At 50.3% G+C, this 21955-nt stretch overlaps 1 protein-coding gene across 1 annotated transcript in view; it reads left to right on the forward strand.

The window, feature by feature from the left end:
• The window catches only part of COL6A3 (collagen type VI alpha 3 chain), a 72631-nt gene that overhangs the window by 25045 nt on the left and 25631 nt on the right, over positions 1-21955 (forward strand). The window contains exons 9-27 of the mRNA XM_042780855.1: positions 193-813; positions 3237-3836; positions 4920-5257; positions 5565-5643; positions 6611-6756; positions 8801-8893; positions 9861-9914; positions 10162-10233; positions 10978-11004; positions 11108-11152; positions 11259-11312; positions 11770-11832; positions 12457-12522; positions 13094-13147; positions 15681-15716; positions 16228-16290; positions 17267-17329; positions 19458-19520; positions 20576-20638. Coding sequence (XP_042636789.1) covers positions 193-813; positions 3237-3836; positions 4920-5257; positions 5565-5643; positions 6611-6756; positions 8801-8893; positions 9861-9914; positions 10162-10233; positions 10978-11004; positions 11108-11152; positions 11259-11312; positions 11770-11832; positions 12457-12522; positions 13094-13147; positions 15681-15716; positions 16228-16290; positions 17267-17329; positions 19458-19520; positions 20576-20638 — 2600 coding nt within the window. The remainder of the gene's footprint in view (positions 1-192; positions 814-3236; positions 3837-4919; positions 5258-5564; positions 5644-6610; positions 6757-8800; positions 8894-9860; positions 9915-10161; positions 10234-10977; positions 11005-11107; positions 11153-11258; positions 11313-11769; positions 11833-12456; positions 12523-13093; positions 13148-15680; positions 15717-16227; positions 16291-17266; positions 17330-19457; positions 19521-20575; positions 20639-21955) is intronic.

Consider the following 21955-nt stretch of genomic DNA (forward strand, 5'->3'; position numbering starts at 1 on the left):
GTTTGAGCCCATGGTTGCAGCCAGTACATCAGCCCATCTCATTGAGGGTCTTCTTTTTCCCTGACCCTCGACTTTACCAAGCGTGATGTCCTTCTCCAGGGACCGGTCATCTCTCACGATGACATGTCCATAGTATGACAGAGGGCTAGTCACGTACTGACCTTTCCTCTTTTTTGTCTCTTCTATCCTCAGCTGTTGAGAGTGATGCTGCAGACATTGTCTTTCTAATTGATAGCTCTGACAGTGTCAGGTCTGACGGCATTGCACATATTCGAGACTTTGTTAGCAGGATCGTTCGAAAGCTCAACATTGGCCCCAATAAAGTGAGAATCGGTCTGGTGCAGTTCAGCAATGAGGTCTTCCCTGAGTTCTACCTGAAGACCCACAAATCCCAGACTGCAGTGCTTGATGCCATCCGTCGCCTGAGGTTCAAAGGAGGATCTCCACTGAACACTGGCAAAGCCCTGGAATTTGTGGCAAGAAGTCTCTTTGTGAAGTCGGCTGGAAGCCGGATAGAAGATGGTGTGCCCCAACATCTCGTCCTGTTTCTTGGAGGAAAGTCTCAGGATGACATTTCCAGGTTTTCACGGGTGATAAGCTCCTCTGGAATTCTGAGCTTAGGGGTGGGAGACCGCAACACTGACAGAATTGAGCTGCAGACCATCACCAACGACCCCAGACTGGTCTTCACTGTGCAAGAGTTTAGAGATCTTCCCAACATAGAAGACAGAGTCATGAATTCATTTGGACCCTCACCTCCTGGGGCCACCCCTGCACCTACCGGAGGGTACATACCTCCACCCTCACGGCCAGGTACGAGCTGTGTGGCTGGTGACTGCAGACTGTGATGTTGATTTTTTTAGGATAATTGAAAAGATGTTTTTAAAATTAAACATGAATCAACTTAAATTAAAATTGAAATCAAAGATTAATTAATATCTAAATTTAGATTTTTTAATGAAGACAATTAGCATTCATTTTCATATCTGTCTCTCTCCGAGTTGTGTCTGCAGATATTAGAAATTAAATACTGGAAATATAACCCAGTTGAAAATGTAGAAGGAAACAACTCCACACAGTGTGTGGTCAGTGATTCTCTCATCATTCCTGAGGTCATTTACAGCCTTACTGAAAAGCTCTGTAAAGGTGCTTTGAGGATGAATCCCGGACTCATTGGCTTTCAGCACTGGATGGAATCTTTGATGTCGGCTACCCCATGCCCTACTGAACATGACCATGACCAAATGCTCCTCCTTCTTGGGCAGGTCTGACTGTCAGGAAGGAACTCCCTGGGGAACTGTCCACCTAAAGCTCCTAGCTCATGTTCTTGGTTGTTATTTTGGGGGCTCCCAAGAGCAAATTGAATTCCTCCCCAGCCCACATCTCTTCTTGACCCTCCTCTAGATGGTAGCCGTGCCACATCCAGGGCAAATGATCCAGCTTGGTTCCTAGGAAGGAGCTGTACTCTGTGTCCTGCTTAGCCCTTTCCCCACCTCCCTCCATCTCCGTTGTGGCCCCTCTCACATGATCTCCTCATCTCTCCTCCTCTGCTCCAGTCTCAATGGTATGATTCTAATAAGGAAATTAGTCCCAAATGCCATTGATTTCCAGAAGGCTTTCACAAGACTTTCTGCACACCGGCTCTCATTCCTCCTGAGATTCATGGGGTCCCTTTCCTGTTTTCCCACTTCCTTCTCCAGTCCATCCATGTCCTGCTTCTAGTGCATCTCCCCTTAGTCCTGTTGGAGACCAACACTTCCGTTGGACCAGAAGTAAGGTGTATAGTGACATTCTCTGAAACACTCAAGATCATGGACCATTGAATCCAGGCCCTGATCAAAGTCCTGGGATGCTGCTGCTCTGCCCAGAATAACTGGGCTCCAGTTCCACTGAGTTTTCATGCCTTCGTGTTTAGAAGAATGATCATTTACTGTTTTAGTTCTCTGGTGCTGCTGTCACAGAAATACCACAGTGGATGGCTTTAACAAACAGAAATTTATCCTCTCACAGTATACCAAAAAAACCCAAACACACTGCTGTCGAGTTGGATCCAACTCATAGTGGCCCCTCCTTGGGCTTCTGAGGCAGTATCACTATGGAAGTAGATTGCCCAACCTTCCTTCCGAGGAGTGGCTGGTGGGTTTGAACCACCAGCCTTCTGGTTAGCAGTCACATGCCTTAGCCACTACGCCACCAGAGCTCTCACAGTGTAGCTCTAGAAGGCTTTCTCTCTCTGTGGGCTCTGGGGGAAGATCCTTGTCCCCTTTCAACATCTGTGGGCCTTACGTCCCTTGGAGATCCCCATGTGTCTTGGCATACATCTTCCCTTGGGAGGAGGTTCTCAGAATCAGGGACCCTGGGTCCAAATGACGTGCTCTGCTTCTGGCTCTTCTCTCTCGTGGAAACAAGGTCCCTCCTCTGATCACTTCTCTCTCTTTTTATCTCTTGTAAGATAAAAGTTGTTGCAGACCATGGCCTTGGGAAAATCCTCTTACATAGGATCAGGCTGTGACCTGAATAAGGGTGTTATAGCGCCACCCCTCAGAAGGAAAGTTGGGCAATCTACTTCCATAGTGATACCGCTTCAGAAACCCGAGGAGGGGTCGCTATGAGTCGGATCCGACTCTACGGCAGTGAGTTTGGCTTGGTTATCCCACCCTAATCCCCTTACAGCTGATTGGATGATCACATCAGATCACAGCTGGGGGATGAATGTTTTGTTACATATTTGCTAAATTGCATTGCTACATAAACTGCCAAATCCCTGAGAATCATGACCCGGCTAAGTTGCCATAGGCTGACCTCAAGGTAATGTTCATCAGGGCACGGAATAACTGACTTCAAAGATTCTATCTTAGCTGGAACCCTCAACACATGTTTATAGAGCTTATTGATAAGGGCTGTAAACTCAAGAACTGGAAAGCCATGGGATAAAGCGAAGGTTTTCATGTCAATAACTTATAGGAATTCCTCATTTTCATTATTTTAACTTATCTTCAGGAGCTCTGGTGGTGCAGTGGTTAAGGCATTTGGCTGCTAACCAGAAGGTTGGTGGTTCAAACCCATTATGGGAAGAACATGAGGCAATCTGTAAAGATTTACAGCCTGGGAAATCCTGTGGGGGTAGCTATGAGTCAGAATCAACTCGATGGCAGGGAGTTTGGCTTTTGTTTTTGTTTTGTATATTCATGTTCTATGGAAACTGCATTTCTCATTTCCATTTCAATCATGTTTAGAGAAAAAGAAAGCAGACATCGTGTTCCTGTTGGATGGTTCCATTAATTTCCAGAGGGACAGTTTCCAAGAAGTTCTCCGTTTTGTGTCTGAAATTGTAGACACGGTTTATGAAGGAGGTGACTCCATCCAGGTGGGGCTGGTTCAGTACAATTCTGACCCCACGGATGAGTTCTTCTTGAAGGACTTTTCCACCAAGAAGGAGATTATCGACGCCATCAACAAAGTGGTCTACAAAGGGGGGCGACATGCCAACACCAGGATGGGCATTGAGCACCTGCGGGTGAACCACTTTGTGCCTGAGGCGGGCAGCCGCCTGGACCAGAGGGTCCCGCAGATTGCATTTGTGATCACGGGAGGGAAGTCAGTGGAGGACGCCCAGGAGGCAAGCCTGGCACTCACTCAGAGGGGTGTCAAGGTGTTTGCAGTGGGTGTGAGGAACATTGACTCAGAGGAGGTTGGCAAGATAGCGTCCAACAGTGCCACGGCATTCCGTGTGGGGAATTTGCAGGAGCTGTCGGAGCTGAGCGAGCAAGTTCTGGAAACATTGCATGATGCAATGCATGAAACCTTATGTCCTGGTGTGACTGATGTCTCCAAAGGTAACTGCCATTATGTGCCTCTTTTCAATTCTATCTTTTAAAAAATATATACTTCTTTATATTTGGGGTGTAATATGCACAGCAAAGGAGGCATCATTTCAAGAAACTCTACGTATCCTTTTCCAACTGACTCCACCACCATCCACATAAACTCTCTGCATCCTAACTTCTCATCTAACCTTTTGAGTTGCTCTCGTCAATTTGAGCCCACAGAGATGAAAGCTTTGAAAAAGTTCAATGCTCAAGGCAGACATACTTTACTAAGTAAAGTAAACTGCTGTTTGGTTCAAAGCAGACTTCTGGGGAAATTTTTGGCTTGAGGTTTAAGATTTAGAGTTGATCTCAGGGCAATAGTTTCAGGTGTTCTTCCAGCCTCAATGGTGCCTTCATATTTGTAAGTTATTTAGTATTGGATCCCGTCAATCCCATGAGCACTTGGTTGCTTTAGACACTTGCTTGTTTCCCGGTATAAGCTGGTCGGGTCCCAGAAGCCCTAGTACTCATTTTTGTAGTCTAAGAGGAGAAGCCACTCCTCGGAAGGAAGGTTGGGCAATCTACTTCCAAGGTGATATCGCCTCGGAAACCCAAGGAGGGGTTGCTATGAGTCAGGTCCGACTCGATGACACATAAAAACAAGAGTAGAAGTCTATCTTTTCTTGTCCTTAGAAGATTTACTCTTTTTATCATATTCTGTGGTCCCAGAAATGAGATTCAGACTTATTGATCCCTACTTCTGTTCATTGGCTTATTCTATCCATTGCTTGAGATCACAGCGTGTCAGTTCTCAAGTGTGTTTAATTTAAATCACAAATGTGGATTGTATCTAAAAACTTCCTGAAGATTGTCATGCCAACATTGATGACCACCACCAAAAAGCAAACCTGAATTAAGATGGCCTCCAATTTTGTTTCCTAATCATTGGTATCACTGTTCCCTGAGAGAGAGAGTGCATATGTAGAAGATCCCATTTACTGTGAACACCATGCCCGAGTCCATGTCCTAGGTTTTGAGGTCATGGGTGTAAGGAGGACACGGTTCTGCGGCCTTGACTTGCAGTTCATTGCTTGCCTTCCTCCTTTTCAGCCTGTAATGTGGATGTGATTCTGGGCTTCGATGGCTCAAGTGATCAGAATGTATTCGTGAGTCAGAAGGGGCTTGAGTCCAAGGTGGACACCATCCTCAATAGGATCAGTCAGATGCAAAGGATCAGCTGTACTGGCAACCAGATGCCCACTGTACGAGTGTCCGTGGTGGCCAACACGCCCTCGGGGCCAGTGGAGGCTTTTGCCTTTGACGAGTACCAGCCGGAGTTCTTCGAGAAATTCCAGAACATGCGTAACCAGCACCCCTATGTCCTCACTGCGGACACACTGAAGGTCTATCAGAACAAGTTCAAAGTGTCCTCACCCAACAGTGTGAAGGTGAGCAGGGGCTCCCTGGTTCAGACGTTTCCTGTGCACTTTCTGGGTTTTTACATAAATATTAGAGTAAGATAAATGGTTTTCACTGTCACTGTTGGTTTTGCTTTTTTATAGTGCAAGCACTAAAATGCACACACTTATTTTATACCCATTTATTCCACAATATCAAAGGACTACAAACATGGGAGAGTCATTACTTGACCTTGGCCCTCCGTCTCCTCAGTTAGAACTATAATCTCTCATGCCCTCACAGTAGTCTGTGATGTTTCTTCTCCATTTGAGCTGGGATGTGGGTCTCTTTTCTCAGGTGATCATTCACTTCACGGATGGGGCAGATGGAGATCTGGACGCTTTACAAACAGCCTCTGAAGAGCTCCGACAAGGTGGTAAGTTTGACGGCGTTCTCAACAGGAGAGGTAGCCCAGGTGAGACTGGTGTGCTGCTCTGCTGGGCAGGTCGACTCAGTCACTAGAGTCCTTGAGGGGACAGCTTCTCTGGAGGGCTTGACCTTGGCCTCCAGTGTCTTGGTCCTTCATCACCCATGTAGGATGATGGAGTGGGGCTAAACAGGGCTCCTTATGGACATAGCTTTACCACAAGCCTCATGGGCTCTTACACTCACACAGAGTCTGCAAAGCAGGACATGCTTTTCAGAAAAACATGAACAAGTCATTCATTTAGTTCCATCATATAAACCAGGAATTGTTTTGCAGGTGTGAAAAATTGCTGCATTCCTTGTTTGCAGTTATCCCAGCTCAAAAATACTATACCACTTAACTACAAAGATATCTAACTCACACAATATAAAATATATCATGCAAACACACCAAAGTTAAGGTGACCAGCTAAGCAAAGAGGCCTCCTATTAGATGTAGTGTTTGATTCTTTATTTGCTTTGGAGTATTGCAGCACTGATTATCCAAAGAAGGGTTGCCAACAGCAAAGGTCTAAGACGAACATGTGGAGGTGTTACTTATTAAAAGGACTCTGTATTCAGTAGCTTGCTCTGCTCAAGCAACGGAGAACGTGGCCCTATTATTTTGGAGGTGTAGTATTTCAACTCCTCCCGTGGCACATCTGTGTCGTGCGAGACTAGTGTTGGAAGGTGGGTGCACCATTTGCACCTCATGGCCTGTGTTTGTAACAGTGTGTTTAGTTATTGGCGTGTCTGAAACCATTGCCCAGAGGAGCCCAAAGCTTTAAAGAGACAATTTGTTCAATTAAACATGTTTATGTTGAAGACCAAATTTCAGAGTTAGCCTTTTTGAAAAAAAAGATAAGAGGGAAGTCAGAAAGAAAGGTGTTGCATCTTCAAGGCCTGGTGAAGCTGACGCAATGCACCTGTCCCCACAGGTGTGCACGCTCTGATGTTTGTGGGCCTCGAACGGGTGGCCAACCTGGAGAGGCTGATGCAGCTGGAGTTCGGGCGAGGGTTCACATACAACAGGCCCCTGAGGCTGAACCTGTTGGATCTGGACCACGAGCTCGCAGAGCAACTGGTAAGTCTCCATGTCTTTGTGTTGGGTTAGACACCGTGGAGCTTGGAATCTCAAGATGGCCAAGTCAGTTACAGCACAGATTCCACAGTGTCAAAGACCATGTAATGGGAACATCATGACTTGACCTTGGCCTGCCATCTCCTCAGTTGTAAAAGGACAAATTTGAACGAGACAATCTTCCAGTTCCCTTACGGGTATCACCGGGTCAATAGGGGAGGGACTTGATTTACTCAGTTTGCTTGAACCAGCTGCTGTTGGTTGATTCCGACTCATGGTGACATCTTGTGGGTCAGAGCAGAAATCCCACTGGATTTCTGGTGGCCAGGTTTTCAGAAGTAGCTCTTCCAGCCTCTCTTTTGAAAAGCTTCTGGGTAGACTCAAACATCCAACTTTTCAGCCAACACCCAACCTCCCAGGGCCTCCTGACTCCCTTGGGACCTTGTCTTACCACCATGACACGTGAGAGTTCTGGATGTGGCAGCATCAGGTGACTGGAAGACACTGGGTGTCTAGGGTCTCCTATGTTCCCTGTAGTAGCTGCTCCTTTTAATGTCTTTTCATTCATAATATTTCCGGGGATGCAAAGCGTTAGGCTTGCCCGTCCCCAGCAGCAAGCAGTGTGCATGGCCTCTGAGCACTTCCATGCTGAAAGAGACGTTCGGAACGACAGACACTTCTGGCTGGAGAAGGGCTTGCATTGCCTGCCCCTCCCCTCATTGCCTCTGACTTCCGGTCCTCAGCGAGTAGGAGGAGCTAACTACGGGAGTGGGTGAGGGCTTGGCAGAGCCCAGGGCCGTGGAAGTGCGGGTGGGTATGGGGAAGTGTGAGGCTGAGTCTTGGACTTGGAGAGTCTTTGGTGGTGGTAGCAGTAGACGCTGCTGTGTGAATGGTCTGATTCCACCCTTCCTTCCCTCCCACCTTTCTTCCCAAGGCTGGAATTAGGACTTTTAATTGTGTGGAAGGAGGTGAGAAGATGAGTCATCTAGGACAGGGGAGAAAGTGAGACTTCTTGGAAGGTCATGGCAAGGGAAGTCTGTGACCACCACTGGGTCATTGTTAGTTGTTATTGAGTCGGTTCCAACTCTTGGCTCCAACTCACGGCTCCACTCTTGGCAACCCCATGGGCAATACAACAGAATGTGGCCCTGTCCCCTGACATCTTCCTGATTGTTTGTATGTTTGAGTCCACTGTTCATGCCTTCCAGCCTCAGGGACTCATGTTCCAGTGCAATAGCAGACAATGTTCTGTTGTGCTGTGTGTGGTTTTCACTGGCTACTTGTCGGAAATTGATTGCCAGGCCTTTCTTCCTAGTTTGCCTCGGTCTGGAAGCTCCACTGAAACCTGCTGGTATTTGAAATAGATTCCAGCCCCTCAGCACCATGCAAGCCACTGCAGGATGACACACGGACAGACGGAGGGTGGGCCAATGTACCTTTAGTTTAGAAGATGGGGGTCTATTTTGCGTGTGCACTTTCCACTTAAGATTAGGGGCTGGCACAGGAAGGGAATCAAGTGTCTGATAGATGTGAGAGGCACTGGGGACCCGAGTGGAGTGACTGTGACTCAGAGACCCATGCTTCCCTGCCCCCCACCCATGACTGCCCTAGAGGCGGCTTCATATCCTGAGACTCTGACCACAGTTCCGAGGTTCAAGCTACGTATCTGGATATTAGAGCCACTTTCAGACCTGGCCATTTGCAATTTGTCAGGTTTTGCTGCTTGTTGTTTAAAAATGTGTAGATCAATATAATATTTGAATCATGCATATCTGTGTTGGAAACTTCTAGGAATAAGGCCCAGCCTAGCAGTGTGAATATGATGTATTTTTCTTTGATTGCTCTTCACTTTCCCACTGGTGACATCTGCCCTCCACCAGCTGCCAAGAGGGTGACTCTCAGGCTGATCCAGTCCTGAGCTCATGTTGTTGGAAGTGACTTCCTTGCTTGCTGTCAAAGCCCACTTGGCTCAGGTTTCGACTGTCACAGGACATGTAAGCTTTTTCACTAGGTGTTTCCTGAGCTTTTTTTTTTTAAATTTTATCAGGACAACATTGCTGAGAAAGCTTGCTGTGGGGTCCCCTGCAAGTGCTCTGGACAAAGGGGAGACCGGGGGCCCATTGGCAGCATTGGCCAGAAGGTAAGGTGCTGTTTCCCCTTTCCTCACACCTGAGGCCAGCTCTCAGAAACCTGGCAAACTCTCTAACACCGTGGCATGGAGGTGGATAAGGGAGAAGAGAGGGCATCCCGTCTTTGGAGAACAGGAACTCGGAAGTACAGGTCCACCAGTGAGATGGCTGACCCAGTGCATCGAGTGGACCCTGTTCACGGAGCCCCGTGTGTCCCAGTCACGCTGTGCACCTTGGAGTGCACGGTGGCAGACTTTTTAGAAGGAGACCACCAGGCCTTTCTTTTCAGGCACCTCAGGCTGCACTTGCACCCCCCAACCTTGCAGTTAGCAGCCAAGCGAATCCACCACACGTACCCCCCAGGGACTCCCAAGATGGCTTAGGAAGAGCCAGCGCTTGTCACATGCCCCCTTTCCAAGGGATGATGGGACGATCTTCTCTTTTACATGCTGGTTCTTTGTTTCCGAGTCGTGCCAAAGCTAGCAGGCATCAATGAGTGGCTACCTGTCTGAGGATGGCCAGTGGGGGCCTTAGCTTCCACCTTGAACTTAATAGGAAATAGGCATTTGGGGCCGAGCAGGAGGCTTAAAGAATCTGATAAACCAAATCAAAGCAAACCAAACTCATTGTTATCAAGTGGATTCTGACTCATAGCAACCCCGATAGAGTTTCTGTAAATCTTTATGGAAGCAGATTGCCTCATCTTTCTTCCGTGGAGCAGCTGATGGGTTTCAACCACCGACTTTCTGGTTAGCAGCCACATGCCTTAACCACTACACTGCCAGAGCTCCTTAAAGATCCCAACAGAAAGAATAATCCCATGGAAATAATGAGCAGAAAAAGACCGTGAGTTTCTAGGAGAGAATGAAAAACGTGCTCTTAGCTCCGCTCCCCCAAATGAATGAGGATCGTGGAGCTATTTCAATGCAGAACAGACTGTCACAGGATTAACCAAGGACTTGACTTGCTCTCTTGTAGGGCATTCCTGGAGAGGACGGCTACCGAGGTTATCCTGGAGACGAGGGGGGGCCGGTAAGTGAGAGCCGTGGATTCCCCGGGGCCCTTCTCTTTGTTTGGCTGGGTTCCGGGCCTGGCCCAGGGCGAGAACCGCTGCAGTGTGGGCTGGGTGTGCAGGCTGCTGAGGTCACTGCTGGGCTCCCACAGCTGCTCGGGCTCCAGGCTGGCAAAACCCACATTCCAGTGTGTGCTTTGTTGTGATGCAGCCCCGAGTGGACACGGGGCTCACCTGCCAGCACACCTCTTGTTTTTCTTACGACAGGGAGAACGCGGTCCACCAGGTGTGAATGGCACTCAAGGTTTCCAGGGTTGCCCAGGCCAGCGAGGAACAAAGGTATGATGGCGGGGTGACACTGCATTTGGGGAGGGGGCCAGGGCCTCAGCATCCTGGCCCAGGTTCAGTGATGTGCATGGAGATGGAGCAGGGGTCTCCAAGGCCTCTGAGGGAGGAAGGGCAGGGTACCCCATTCCCAGCACCCGGGGCCTCCGTGGAGGGTCTCCTAGGCAGGTAGGTCTGGGAGCGTGCCCGCAGTGGGAGGCAGACTAAGAAAGGAGGGGTTGTTTCCTACGGAGATGCGAGCAGCCTGGGACAGGAGATGTGGGCCAGGGCAAGAGAGGGTGGGTGACCTCTGCCAGGAGCCAGGGAAGCGGGGCTGGGAGACAGGGCTGTCATACTGGAGGCTTCTTTGTGGGCAAGGTTTGGATTCAAGGACTCCTGAATTCACACATTTGCTGATGTCTGAAAGAAAGCAGGAGCTGAAGGGAAGGGCTGCCGGATGCAAAATGCAAGTCCATACAATTCCTTGTCACTGGCCTCTGGAGGCCTTTCCCGAGCTTTGCAGGCCCACCCCTCCTGCCCAGGAGGCCAAGGCCCACAAGTGTTTAGTTCCAGGCCAGTGAGCTTTATAAACAGCTACGTGATGGGGAGAGAGGAGGCCACCAGACGCATGTCCAACACCGGACTTTCAGACACTGTGGCTTTCCGATTGGGCAGGAGGGAGAGAGAGCCTGCTAGGCCCTGAGCAAGCAGCCTTGCAGAAAGGGAGCTAACATTTTTCCTTTTCCCCTTGCCTTCCAGGGCTCTCGTGGATTCCCAGGAGAGAAGGTATTCAAGCTTGGTGTTTTTTCTTTGCATTTTCCCAGTATTTCTTATTTTTCCTTTGCTGGAGGGCTTTCTACTCTCACCTGTATATCTTGTTTCCTTCTAGGGTGAATTAGGAGAAATCGGACTGGATGGTCTTGATGGTGAAGATGTAAGTGATTTTACCTTCTGAGTTCAAATGAAGATGGTGGTGACGGACGCTTTAGTCCGCTTTAGAAATCACACCAGGAATGACATTGTGTTGTTGTCTTTGGCAGGGAGACAGAGGGCTGCCTGGTTCTTCTGGGGACAAAGGGAGCCCTGGAAGAAGGGTAGGTATTGTTCTATAGAGTTGCTATTAGGGAAAAAAGTAGAAGCCTTCTATTTTGAGTACTATTTACTCTCTTTACTCTTCCAAGTTAAGTCGCTTCCTCCAGGCAGTCTCCCTTGGTTTCTCTCCACATGTGCCCATGCTCTTCTCTATGTCCAGGTCAGCTCTGACCCACACCGTTCCCTTCTAGAGATTGTATGCCCCATAGGGCAGTGACTGAGTTTATTTCATTATAAAAAAATGTCCAGCGTTTGGCACAGAGTGTGGCCTCCATAGAGACGTGTGTATTGACTGATCACATCAGAAATATCTGGACGTGACTCTACCCTCCCAGAAAATGAGTGACAGTCAAACACTGCTGCATTAAGACATATGAATTGAAGACCATGATTTTAGGAGCGAGATCAAAATTTAAAGTCACAGCTCATCTTTCGCCTCCACCTGTGTTTTTCATCCAGGGTGATAAGGGGCCGAAAGGAGACCAAGGAGAAAGAGGCAGCATGGGAATCAGAGGGGACCCGGTAAGGAACGCACCCCATCAACACTTTAGATCTGAGTCTGGGGAAGACACGGGGGAAGAGGGAAGTGGGGGGAAGCAGGGTGAAAGGAAGCGTTTTGCTGTTGAAATTGCATGAACCTCCATGAAACACATGGTTTGTTCCCTTCCTACAACCCTGGGACTGTGGGATGTGCTTGACCGTCAGCTCCAAAGAGGAGAGTTTGTGGGGCTGTAAGGCGTCAACCTAGGGTCTCTTGATGTGGTCTCAGAACACTTCCCATTTGCTTTTGGAGAAGAGTTGACGTCCATTCTCATTGCACGGCTCTGTAAAACTTGTAAGAAAATGCCTGTCACTGGACCAGCTCCCTCCTCTGGGCCAGTCCACCTCCACAGCCTAGGATGAGGCAAGGGTGAGGTTTCATCCAGTGAGGGCGGCCAGCTGGGAAGCCCCCTGTTTGAGCTCAGCATGTTGCAGACCTCCTGGCTAGGTTCTGTCTTGGCAGGACGGACACCATCTGGGGGATGTGGTCCACAGCTGTCCCCACCAAACCTTGCATCACTGAGGGTTGCCCTCACTGACCATCCTGTCCAGGTTACAGTGTTTAGCATGCATGTGCATCTCATTCCCTGATCTGTGTGTTTGCAGGGCAACTCTGGGCAGGATAGCCAGCAACAAGGACCCAAAGGAGAGTCTGGTGACATCGGTCCCATGGTAAGTGCTCCTTCAGGCCTGGACCCTCCCTGGGTTCAGGCCCAGGAAGCAACCATCCCCTTGGCTTATTCTGAGTCCTTGAACCCCAGGCTAGTGGGAGCCACCTGGAGGTCACCAGTAAAATACCCTGAGGTCAGGAGCAGTGACCCTTGGTGAGACTTGACTGTGTGTGTTCGCAGGACCAAAGTGATCCTTCCAAAGTGGGGCCTTCTTGCAGAGTTTGCACACCTGGGTGGGACAGATGATAAGTGTTCAGTGGCTACCTGAAAGGTTGGAGGTTTGAGTCCATCCTGAGGTGCCTTGGAAGGAAGGTCTGGCAATCTCCTTCTGAAATTTCAGCCACTGAAAGCCCTGGGGAGTGCAGCTCTGCTCTGACACACATGGGGTGTCATGAGTGGGATTCAGCTCCATGGCACTGGGTGGGGGGAGATATTTGCAGAAAGTGCTTGTGGAGCAGGTGTGAGGCACTGACATCTGGTGGCCTGGTCCTGCAGACAGGTTGGTCCTCTTTCCTGGAGCGTCTTGTGCGAGATTCAAGGGTTAGACTTCTGACTCCATTTTCCCTCACTAGGGCCTCGCTGGGAGAGATGGAAGAACAGGAAGTCCAGGAGAGCCTGGGAAGAACGTGAGTGCCTTGGAGGCTGTTTATGGTGGTGGAGCAGGGCTCTGAGGCCATTTTCTGCAAGAGCCCCATTGCCCTGTGAGGCCTTTAATGGGTTTCTGAAAGCATTGTTGCCCACGTCAACCTGCACATAGAAGCGTTTTTCCTTATGATTTACTCTACACTCCATTCTGTTTCCCTCCTCCATCCTGATTTTCCAAACAACAAACAAAAGCCCCCTAAGTTGCCCACCCATCACACTTTCTAAAACAAACACCTTGACTGCTTTGGAATGCTTGGTAAGGTTTATCCCACTAAGTATTTTCAAAATTCAGATGGAGATGCTGTGGGAGGGAAGGAATGAGGAGCAAGAAGGCGGAAGATGTTGTATGTGTGTTGCTTTGGCAATTATTATTATTATTTTTCTGTGCTGAAGTGCAAACAATGCAGCTAGATGCAGCCTGGTAGCTCGCAGATTTGGGGCTTGCTTTTCCAAGGCATCATGGAAGTGTCTGCTGTGGACCGCCCACTGAATGCCTGGTCTCTGGGTCGTGTTGAACAAATGCTAGTGACGGGATACGCGTGATCCGACAAGGGTCTCTGAAGTCTTGGGGCCCTGGGGCACAGAGGAGGTAGGCCCCATGGCTGAGAGCAGGTGGTCCTTGCATGAGGAGGAGTGGTCCTCAGTCCTCAAGAGAGATGGCGGTGTGAGTGGGTGCCTAGAGCAGGCCTCTGCTCAGAAGCTCCTGGGTGAGGTTCAGGGGTGGTGTGCTGGAGCTGTTTACCAGGTGGCAACAAGGGCCTTCAGGCCGTCCTAGCTGCACCATCAAAGGAAACCAGGCTAGGTGAGGGACTGTGAAAGGAGAAACTCTCACCTCCAGGAGACAGGAAATGGAATTATATAATGGGTACAATTTTGCTGTTAGGATTCAGAAGAAAATGTGAGTTTTTACAATGTTATTTTAAAAAGTCTGGGCACTTTTGATGATGGAGCTGAACTATGTAATGAAACAAGGAAGCAGGTATCATGCAGTAAAATGCCCCATGGCGGCGCAGGTCCTGAACAGACCTAAGACCTGCTTTTCCAAAAATGACTTAACATATAACCAACACCGACAGCAGTGTGCTTTATTTCTGCACACGTGGGAGCAACTTGGACTTGGAGTTGGTGCAGGAGAGGGTCCTGTAGGTCTAGTTCTTCTCTGAGGCAGGTGGGGACCTCCTGCCCCACACGTCAGCACCTCACGGAACCAGGCTGACCCCACCAGGTCTGTGTCACTTCCTACCACCCTTCTGGCCTGGATAAGGTGTCACAGAGTACTGGTGGCCTCTGTAATTCTCTACGGTGTCCCTTTGGTTGGGGGCAGGCCAGATTGTTGCTCTGTGGAAGAGGGGAGCGACGCCTGCACGCCTCCTCTTGTCACATGCTAGTCAAGGAAGGAGCCCAAGACATGGAAGTTAAATCAGCTACCAGTGGAGTGAGAAGTGATGGAACGGGTGGCCCAGGAGATAACTGGGCTGGGCCACTGGTAGTGGACAGCCTGGTTCTGGAGTTCAAGCCCCCTGACAGCTGCCATGTAGTGGTCTCCAGAGTCCCAACCCGCCCTGGGAAACACCCATGTGCCTCACTGCAGCCTCATTGCAGATGGGTGCACAGCCACCACCTGTCTGGCCATGGAGGCTTGCCTGTTGCTGTGAAGCTGAGCAGGTTTCAGCGGAGCTTCCAGACTAGGAAGAAAGGCCTGATGATCCCCTTCTGAGAACCAGGAATGAAACCGCTGTGGGTCATGATGGAACCCTGGCAGTATTTTGTTCCTCTTGGCGTTGGGTTGCTATGAGCAGGGCCAACTCAACAGCAGGTAACAACTGCCTTGGAAAGATGGACTCAGGACATCCGTATCTTCCCACTCCAGCCCCTCCCACTGCGGTGGAAATAGTCATCAAGTGGGAACTAAGAGATCCGTCACGCAGCGAGCCCACGTTTACTTGAACTAAGGGTCACCTCGGGAGCATACAGGGAGATGTTGCCAAGTCACGCGGCTGGCCTGCAGCTCAGGGTCTTTGGGTCCACACGGCTGGCTTTGGATTCTTTCCTCAGCTGAGGACGTGTTGTATTTGGCCTGGATACGTGGGGAAATTTGGGACTCCTTTCCACTACATTGAACTTGTTTCATTGCTTCTCATGACAGTTAGGAAAGTGGAAGGAAGACAGGTTGGCATTCTCGCTTCACGTTCCTCATTTGAAATAGGGCAGGGAGGGCATTGTCAGTCAGAAGAAGGCACAGTTCTGCCTGGCAGGTCAGCCGTGATTCTCGTACCTTCCATCTGGGTAACTGCCGAATACGGGAGCAAAGCTTCCCAAGATGGAGAGTGGATGGGAAGGGTTCTCTTTCTGCAGACATCCCTGCTGCCACTGGGCAGAGCCCCTGGTACCCAGTGGGTGCCCAGAGCCACCCTCTGAGGGAGGGATGAATGTGGGTTAAACCACAGACCAGTGCCCCCCTTTCTGGGCCCCCAGTGTTTCCCCTCACAGTTTGTGTGACTTCTTCTTCCTCAGGGTGGCTTTGGTCGAAGAGGACCAGCAGGAAACAAGGTAAGCCTGGAGGGTGGTGGTCACCATTTCACTCACAGGGGGCTCTCAGGGCCCAGACGCAACCCAGCCCATGACCAAAACATCCTTCCGACCCCAGCAAGGCTCTGTAGCTCCACCCTCTTTCCTATCATGGCCTTAATAGGCATCTCTGCCAACACCTGTGAAAAGGGCTGATGGTGGACGAGGGGCAGCTGAGGAGAAAGGCTGAGCACGCAGGTCCTACACCTCTTCTCCTTTATGCACCCCCTCGTCTGATCACAAGCCACCCCCTCCACCCTCAGTCTTCTCACCTGTGGGAAGGGGTTCAGGTTTCACCAGGGCGTCTTGAGGAAAAGTGAATCCAAATGAGAAATGCTTGTAAGAGGCCAACGTAACAGCCGGCCTCAGCCTGCAGCTGTGTCTCCCTGGTCTAACCACTGTACCCCACTCCTTGAGCAGAAGGGCTTGTGGGATGGAGAGCTGGCACAGATGTAAGCCATTCCGATCTCTCTGTGTGTCCTCTTGTTTCCAGGGCAACAAGGGCAGCCCAGGCCAGGCTGGCTTCGTGGGAGAACAGGGCACCCGGGGCTCACAGGTCAGTACCCCCACGTGACTGCAGGCCTCCTGAGGTCTTCCCATGTGCCCTTGCATGTTTCACATTGAGGCGAAATCCATGTAACCAAAGGAGCCACTTCCATGTGTCAAGTCGGGGACCTTAGTGTCTCGCAGTACTGAGCGGCCACCACCTCCGTGCACTGTGAAAACACTTGCTTCCCTGCAAAAGGCGCCCCACACCCACAGAGCAGTCGCTCCCCATTCTGCCCCCGTCCCAGCCCTGGAACCCACCGATCGGTTCTCTGTCTCTGTGGATTTGCCTCTTCCAGATTCTTTCATGTAAGTGGGGCCCCATCAAACGTGGCCTATGTGTCTGTCTTCTTCGCTGAGTCCACACGTTTTTAAGGTTCATTCACACGGCAGCCTGTGTCGGCACTTCTTTCCTTGTTATGTCTGAGTGACGTTCCACGGCACCGATGGGCCATGTCTGTTCATCTGTCGGTGGGCACATGGGCAGTTTGCTCCTCCTTTGGGCTGTCGTGAGGGGCAGGGCTGTGGATACTCGTACTCAAGTATTTGAAAGTCTGTTCCATATATATATACACACACACACATACATACACACATATGCATGTATGTACACACATACATATACATTTGCATGTACATACATATACATACGCACACATATAGACACACACACATATATACATATGCATAGACATACACACATGTAACTACGTACACACACATACACACATATATGCATATACATACATACATACATATGTGCACATACACAATACATACATACATATATATACACATTTTTAAAAGTCACATTCACACTCTTGGATTGAGGCTGCTGTTGCAGCTAAGATGGAAGGAACCATGCTCTGTGGGGCTTTCTGGATGGAGATGTGGGGCTCTGCTCTGTGAGTTGTACAGAGGCCACCCTGCGGCTCCTCACGGAGTCACCTGAACTCAACTCTGATGTTGGTCTTGCCCCTCAACAGGGCCCCCCTGGTCCCATTGGCCCTCCAGGCCTGATCGGTGAGCAAGGCATCCCTGGACCTCGGGTGAGTTGGCCTCCACCCCTCCTCTCCCTTTAGCTGAACAGACAGGTGCTTCTCTGAGGCAGTCAAGCGTTTCTTGGCTGATGTTACTGCAGACAGACCTTCCTATTAGCCTGATTCTCGGGCAATGCAGACCCTCGGTCCTCATAGTGAGTCCCTAGTTTACCCCAAGCAAGTAAGAAACTCCTTTTCTTGGTGCTCCAGGCACTTCTAAGCCCCAGTGCCTAGCTCAGAGATGGACCTTAACATACATGGTAAACAGGTGGGAGGGAGTGGAGATTAATAAAGGGTTGCTCCTTGAAAGGGCAGGTCAGCTGGGTGGTCAGGGAGGGACAGATGGACCTCATCTCAGAAGCTGTCACCTAATTAAGCAAGTTACCAACCAGTCTACTCCGACCCACGGCGGCTTTGTGGGGCACAGTATCGCCCTTCGATGCGCCCAGTGGGGTTTGCGGAGGCCGACTCTCCAGAAGTAGATTGCCAGGTCTTTCTTCTTAGGAACCTCGGGGGCACCTACTGGTTAGCAGCTGAGCGTGTTAACCACCTGACTGCTCAGGGCTGCAGAGTCAAAGTCAATCTACCGAAATTCCTAGATTACACCGAAGAGGTTCATGTTCGGTCCCCAGAGAGAGCCCTGCAGTTAGGCCCTGCGTTAAGGAGGTCCCGTCCTTAAATCCGACACTGAAGACACTGGTGGGCCTCTCTGTGACTCCAACATCAGCGTGCATCCCACGATGAGGGACGAGCTCACGGAAACATGTTCTTGCTGAGCTGGGCACCAGCTGCCACGGCTTGGGCCTGCTGGCTTTCCTCTTGTCTGACAGGACGTTGAGGGAGTCAGTCTGTCATTTGTTACAAGAGGAGAGGAATGACTGGTCCCCTGGCCACATCCTGGCCCATTGCCACACAAATGCACAAAAATATTTCACAGCAAAGCACACAGGCACTCTGTGAAGCTCCTTGCCGGGCTTGAACCTGACCAGCACCAGTTTCAGAGTTGTGTGTGTGTGTTTGTACATGTGTTTAATCTCCAATTAATCAGGATTGAAGGTGCTATGGGAGCAAAGCTGTTCAAATGGTTAAGCAGTAGCCTGGCACCATTCAGAAATGTCTGAGCTCCCACATATTGAAGGCTGTACATGTTCGGGCCACTTGTGGCCCATGCAGCCTGCATCATGTTTGAAGAGTGATTTTCATGCATGATTTGCTCATTCACTCCCTGGGCCCTGATACACCTGTACACGTTAGGTGCTCACTGTGGATAGGTGTTGTTGAGTTGATTCTGACTCACAGAGACCCCGGCTACAACAGAAGGAAACACTGCCCGGTCCTGGGCCATACTCAAGATCCTTGCTCTGCCTGAGCCCATTGTTGCAGCCACTGTGTCAGTCCATCTCGTTGAGGGCCTTCTCCTTTTTCACTGACCCTCCTCTTTACCAAGCATGACATCCTTCTCCAGGGACTGGTCCCTCCTGACAACATGACCACAGTAGGTGAGACGGAGTCTGGCCGTTCTCGCTTCCCAGTGCTTACGGTGGGGGTTGTGAAATGAGGCGAGACAAAGCCCCACCGCGTCTGCGTGCTAGTCGTCTGGTCAGCAGCATGAGATGCAGACGTTGCTGCCGGTGGTGGTGGTGCCTTGGAGTCAGTTCCTAGTCACGGCGACTCTGTGCAGCAGAACGAAACGCTGCTTGGTCCTGTGCCCCTCACAGTCATTGCAGCCAGTGTGTCAATCCCTCTTGCAGAGGGTCTCTGCCTTTTTTGTGGACCCTCTACTTTACCTTGTGTGTTGTCCTTCTCTAGAGACGGGTCCCTCCAATAAGTACTCTAATAATGTGCATGAATTCATATGTGTGTTAACAACTGCAATTATGTGGAAACCGGTGCTTGAAAGGCTGCTGGTGTTTCGCACGTGCTCATACCTCTCAGCTGCAAAGCCATTTCCCTGCGTGTTTAGATGGAGTGTCCAGTGGGGGGGGGGCGCTCTACCATGTCCTTGGGCATTATGGGCAGGGCAGGTGGCATCACCTTGGTAACTTGACCTCTAATTAGGGGCAGAGCAGGTTTGAGGGATCGAGGAGACATCTCAGGCGGTTGCCCATCTCACTGACAAACCCCTCTCTTGCTCTAGGGAGGTGGAGGGACTGCAGGTGTGCCTGGAGAACGTGGCAGAAGTGGCCCCCTGGGAAGAAAGGTTTGTCTGGAGCTCATGTCCTGAGGACAGGTGCCAGGCCTGATGCCACACCTTGTCTCTTCCTCATTTGGCCCCCTGTCCATCTGCCGAGTTTGGACAGACCTTCTGCTCATCTGGTCCCCCCACACCAGCCACCCCTGTCGAGAGTGAGCTTGGTCAGGGGCATGGCCTTCCCCATGAGAGGACGCGCAGCCAGGGCTCAGGGCGTTGGCATTCGGGAGCGTTCCAGCACCGGGCAGCTGGTCGCCGGCATCTGCACCTGGCTGTGTGAGGAGGCTCGGGGTGCTTAGAGCCTTCACCGGCGTCAACAGAGCTTAGCTCAGCTTCAGCGTTGGACGGTTCACCTTCCTCAGATCCTGGCGCTGCGTGGGGCACCCTGCTAACTGTGTGTCGTTCCCCGAGGAACGTTCCCTGAGGCAGAGTGGTTCCCCGAGGCTGCCTGAGAACCTGCTTCCCACCCACCTTGAGCAAAGTGCACTGGGTTCTGTGGGCTCTGGGTGGACAGCTTGGTTCAGAGTGGCGACAGCGTCCTTAACAAATTCACTTAGCACACTTCACAGTGCTGGCTCTTTGAGGTCCCATTTGATCACCATTCTCTTTAAGACTACAGAGGGCTTGTGACACTTGTGGGTCAACAGATGCACAGCAAAGGTACGGCTCCTGATGTTTGTTTAAGTATTTTCTCAGGAAAAGAAATGTGTTGATGGGGCCCCAGAGTCCTCTGTGTGCCTCTGTGGGGTGATGCAGAGTTTCAGTGCCGATTTCCAAGCCCAGTGGCTTCGTGTCTTCTTTGCCCCCCTCGTTTCTCTCTTCCCCATCACCACGCCCCCTCTCCCTGCACTTATGAAAAGAACAAACACAAAACTTTCTAGACTCCTTTCCAGGAGCCCACATATGAGTGTTGCAATTTCAAAAATCATTTGATCAGAACTTCCAGGTGAAGTAAGGGGAGGCCTAGCTGGTGGCAGTCCTGCCGGTGACATCACCCAGAGTGAAAGCAGATCTTGAAATCAGTCATAGACCCACGGGTGTCTCAGCCTTATTTCTCTTCCTAGGGCGAGCCTGGAGAGCCAGGACCAAATGGGGGCCCTGGGAACCCTGGCCCCCGTGGGGAGACGGTAAGATCAAGATACGCTTGGGGACCATGCTGTCTCAGAGTCTTTGCTGAAAGGTTCAGGAAATGAGGAGATAGGACCCTGCTCTGGGTCGGCACTTTGTCCTTGCAAATTGGGGTGGGTTCCAGATAAAGAAAGCTCAAACGCTGCTGCTTATAATGTTTGGGGCCCTTGTGGCACAGTGGTTAATCACTTGGCTGCCAACCCAAAGGACAGCAGTTCAAACCCATCAGTTGCTCAGTGGGAGAAAGATGGGGGCTGTCTGCTTCTGTAAAGATGACAGCCTTTGAAACCATACTGGGCAGTTCCACTCTGTCCTACAGGCTTGCTATGAATAAACCGACTCAATGGCAAGGTTTTTATTACTATTTATTTATTGTTTGGTAGTATTGAGGATATGATTGTAAGCTGCAAAACATGCTGCTTCTGAACAGCTCATGAGTTTCGAAATAAGCTTCATTTCGTGGTGGTGGTGGGTAGTGGGTAGTGGTTTTTTCCCCTTTATTTTTCTTAATAAGTGGATGGGGTGGTTTGCTGAAGTGTGATCCATCTTCATCTGGGGCCTTGCAAAGCAAACCCAACCCCGACAGACTGTCCCCGAAGAGAAATGAATGCCATTGGGTTAAAATGAATTTGACTTGCTAAGGTTTCAGTCCAGCTTGGAACAATTTCTTTAGAAGGAAACATTCAAGTCACAGAAACAATTCCCTTGAAAATTCGTTTTAAACATGTTGTTTAAAAATCCTCCAATTTCTCAGTAATCCTGTAGTGTGCATTTCTAAGAAAGAGACACGGACAGTGCACAGAGACTGTGGTGAGAATGGCTCATCACACCCAAAACTATAGCAACAGACCACGTGGAGCTGACGGCTCTGAAAGCAAAGCTTTGAAGTGTTTTTCTTGGGTTCAACTTCTCAGCAGCAAACTAAAGATTGAAAAATCTGTTTCTTTTACTTTTAGTTTTAGATACCCAGGATCAAATGTGTGCTCCTCAGTGGTCAAATAACTAAAACCAAACCCACTGCCGTGGAGACAATTCCGACCCACAGCGCCCCTACAGGACAGAGTAGAACTGCAGCAAGGGTCTCCAAGGCTGTCAATCTTCACAGAAGCAAAGCCCAAACCACACCCACTGCCTGGAGTCCATTCCGACACACAGCGCCCCTAGAGGACAGAGTGGAACTGCCCACAGGGTCTCCAAGGCTGTCAATTTCTGCAGAAGCAAAGCCCAAACCACACCCACTGCCCTGGAGTCCATTCTGACCCACAGCGCCCCTAGAGGACAGAGTGGAACTGCCCACAGGGTCTCCAAGGCTGTCA

The sequence above is a fragment of the Orycteropus afer genome, unplaced genomic scaffold (genome assembly GCF_000298275.1).
Source record: "Orycteropus afer afer isolate SDZICR_OR568_19922 unplaced genomic scaffold, OryAfe1.0 scaffold00006, whole genome shotgun sequence".
NCBI classification, from domain to species: Eukaryota; Metazoa; Chordata; class Mammalia; order Tubulidentata; family Orycteropodidae; genus Orycteropus; species Orycteropus afer.